Here is a 3,212-nt window from a genome sequence, read left to right as displayed (position 1 = left end):
ATGATCAATGGAAACAGGATGCACCTGAGCTCAATTTCAATCTAAGACCTCTTCTGAGAAATGTAAAACAATTCAGAAACATGATGAGAACATCTTGCCGTAAAACACGTTTCTTTTTATTGATGTTTTAAATGTTTTATCACTTAGTGTGACTATTATTTGTTTTCAGCAGGACAATGACCGAAAACACACCTCCAGGATGTGTAAGGGCTATTTGACCAAGAAGGAGAGTGATGGAGTGCTGCATCAGATGACCTGGCCTCCACAATAACCCGACCTCAACCCAATTGAGATGGTTTGGGATGAGTTGGACCACAGAATGAAGGAAAAGAAGCCAACAAGTGGAGGAGGAAATAGATCAAGGAAATGAGGAAAGGAATGTAGGAAAGTAGAAGAGTAAAGGAAATGAGGAAAAAAGCTAGGAAATGAGGAATGGGATCAAGAAAAGGAAGAGAGGAAGCTAGGGAAGCAAAGTAAGCAGGAAAAGGAGGAGATTAAGCTAGGAACGCATGAAAGGAAATACAATTAGGAAAAGATATGAGGAAAGAGAGCTAGGAAAGACCGTGGGCTGTCACATTGTGATTGTCCAATGGGCTGTGACATTGTTAATGACCACATTGTGATTATCCAATGGGCTGTGACATTGTCTTGTCTTGTTGTTACTAATATCAATGCCTTCAAACATAATCTTCTCCCCATGGGCCAGGCTCCGTTACTTAACCAGTTTGAGATACTGTGGTAATTTGCCACCAATTATGACCAATTCTTTATGGGTCATTAATAACTCATTAATAACTACTTTACTTGAATGAAGTCAAATTCTGTCTCTGTGGTGTCGTGGTTGATTGTTCCTGTCTCTGTGTAGTGTTCACCAGATAGGCTGTAATTAGGTTTCACGTTCCGTTTGTTGTTTTTGTATTTATTAGTTATTTCATGTATCGTTCCGTTTTTTCTTCATTAAAGACATGAGTAACCACCACGCTGCATTTCGGTCCGACTCTCTTTCGACAAACGAAGAACGCCGTTACATTAATATAATAAATGCAGTATTTGGTTTAAAATATACTTATTTATCAAAAGTATTTGTAATTGCTGAAATATACTTAAGTATCAAAAGTCTAAATAATATCTTATTCCTTATATCAAGCCAACCAGACTGAACTATTATTATGTATATTTTTGGGGGAGATAGGCAGTGGCACACATTTGTCTTTAGTGAGTTCGCCAGAGCAGAGACAGTCAGGATATGTTCTCTTGATAAGTGTGTGAATTAGACCATTTCTCTGTGCTGCTAAGCTTTCAACATTTAATCAGTATTTTGGAGTGTCAGGGATTATCATGAATTCATTCAGTTCATTTCCACATGGGGGGGTCATATGTACCTGTAACTGTAAGTATAACAGAGGGTTCCCTGACGTTGTGGGTTCCCATGTTGATGGTGATACTGCAGCTTAGCTTCCACCATGTCATCCCAGGTTGGATCAACATAACATAAGGACTTAATTATCACCAAGGAGAAATGTTGTATTTATCTGAAATGCTGAAAATGAAAGAATACTGTAACTGACTAGTTAAACTTGATTTGAAAATCCATACTCTCATTTAGAAGGCAACCATCACATTTCATCTTTTCACAAATAGTTGTATATGTAATAACATAGGTCTCACAACATTTAGATGCTAACCCCGTAATTGAGAAGTGTGCTAAACCAGTAATGTGTGTTTCCTGTCCTCATGAGATCACCAATTAAACAAACTCGATATATATATTTTTTTTACCTTAACAAGTCAGTTAAGAACATATTCTTATTTTCAATGACGGCCTGGGAACAGTGGGACAACTGCCTGTTCAGGGGCAGAACGACAGATTCATACCTTGTCAGCTCGGGGGTTTGAACTCACAACCTTCCGGTTACTAGTCCAACGCTCTAACCACTAGGCTACGCTGCCGCCCTTAAGCGTCCACAGACCATTCCCACATTCTCAAAAAATACAAATATTGTTTAATTCTCCAATTAAAGAGTTTTGGGAAGAAGAAAGTCTTTGTTCTCCATAGGCTCTCTCCCTCCATACCCCAAGGAAGTGAAGAGAGAGAGAGTTTCTAGCAGGAATATATGACTGTTGTAAAACCTGGCATGGGAGAGAGACTAAGGGGGGGGCATAATATATAACCAAAAGGGCCACGTCGTTACACTGTAAAAGGTAAATATCGAATGGTTTCAAATCTAGTAGAAATATTGATTTATCTCTTTTAATATGATATGGACCATCTTATAATGCATCTTCTGAGAAATCATAAAACAATTCAGAAACATGATGAAGCCAGACTAAGACCATCTTGCTGAAAAGCTAGTTTTTTTAATTGATGCTCTAAGGAAGTGAATACATGAGTGAAAGGGTAAGAGAACCAATCAGACACAAGGTCACAAAGGTCATAGGTTACAATCTAATCATCATTCTGTTCCATCTAGTGACTGTAGTCGTAGCTGTAGGTGTAGTAGACGGTGCCTTTCTTCAGGTGGCAGGTCTCAGTGTGTGTTCCTGGGCGGATGGTGGTGGTGCAGGTTCCCAGGCGGTGATCTGGTCCGACGTTATTATCCCACACCTAATAATAATAATATGAATAGTAAAAATAATCATAATATTCTTCCTCCTCCTCATCATTATCATCTTCATCATCATAATAATAATTGATGGGATTTACATAGTGCTTTTCCAGTGCTCAAAGTGCTTTGCATAGTAAGGTGGGAAACTCACCTCCAGCTTCAGGACAGACTTGTGGATGATGTCTACGAAGTTGAACTCACCGGGCCAGGTGGGGTTGGCCTGGTTCTTCAGAATGCTGCTCATGCCACCAAAGGCTGGGCCGCACCACACCTAAAGAAGATAATGTTGTCAGTAGAATGTATTAAACATTTTTTAAATTTTATTATTGTGCTTTTAATACTGAATGATTTTTAATGTATGTACAGTTGGCTCACTTGAATGAGGAACCTCTATAAGTATTTTAAAATTAATTCATTAATTTGTTTGTTTGTTCATTCGTTTTTATTATTACTTCACCTTACAAGTAACAAGCCAATCACTGACATTTTCATGGTCACATGTCACTGTAGGCTACTTAATATCCAAACAAATGACAGCTGACTGTCTACTGTTTACTGTTTGATTATTGCTGTGTCTCTGTCCTTCTGTGTTATGATGTCTGTCCT

At 38.4% G+C, this 3,212-nt stretch overlaps 1 protein-coding gene across 1 annotated transcript in view; it reads right to left on the bottom strand.

Annotated features, from left to right (window-relative positions):
• Nucleotides 1–2,338: 2,338 nt before the first annotated feature.
• Nucleotides 2,339–3,212, bottom strand: part of LOC118380584 (uncharacterized) — a 3,117-nt gene continuing 2,243 nt past the window's right edge. The window contains exons 3-4 of the mRNA XM_035767573.2: nt 2,758–2,877; nt 2,339–2,605 (exon numbers count right to left, since the gene is read on the bottom strand). Coding sequence (XP_035623466.1) covers nt 2,468–2,605; nt 2,758–2,877 — 258 coding nt within the window. The 3' untranslated portion in view covers nt 2,339–2,467. The remainder of the gene's footprint in view (nt 2,606–2,757; nt 2,878–3,212) is intronic.

Source organism: Oncorhynchus keta, chromosome 25 (assembly GCF_023373465.1).
Source record: "Oncorhynchus keta strain PuntledgeMale-10-30-2019 chromosome 25, Oket_V2, whole genome shotgun sequence".
Classification (NCBI taxonomy): Eukaryota; Metazoa; Chordata; class Actinopteri; order Salmoniformes; family Salmonidae; genus Oncorhynchus; species Oncorhynchus keta.
Note: the sequence above shows the minus strand (reverse complement) of the source record. Positions and strands in the feature narration are given on the sequence as shown.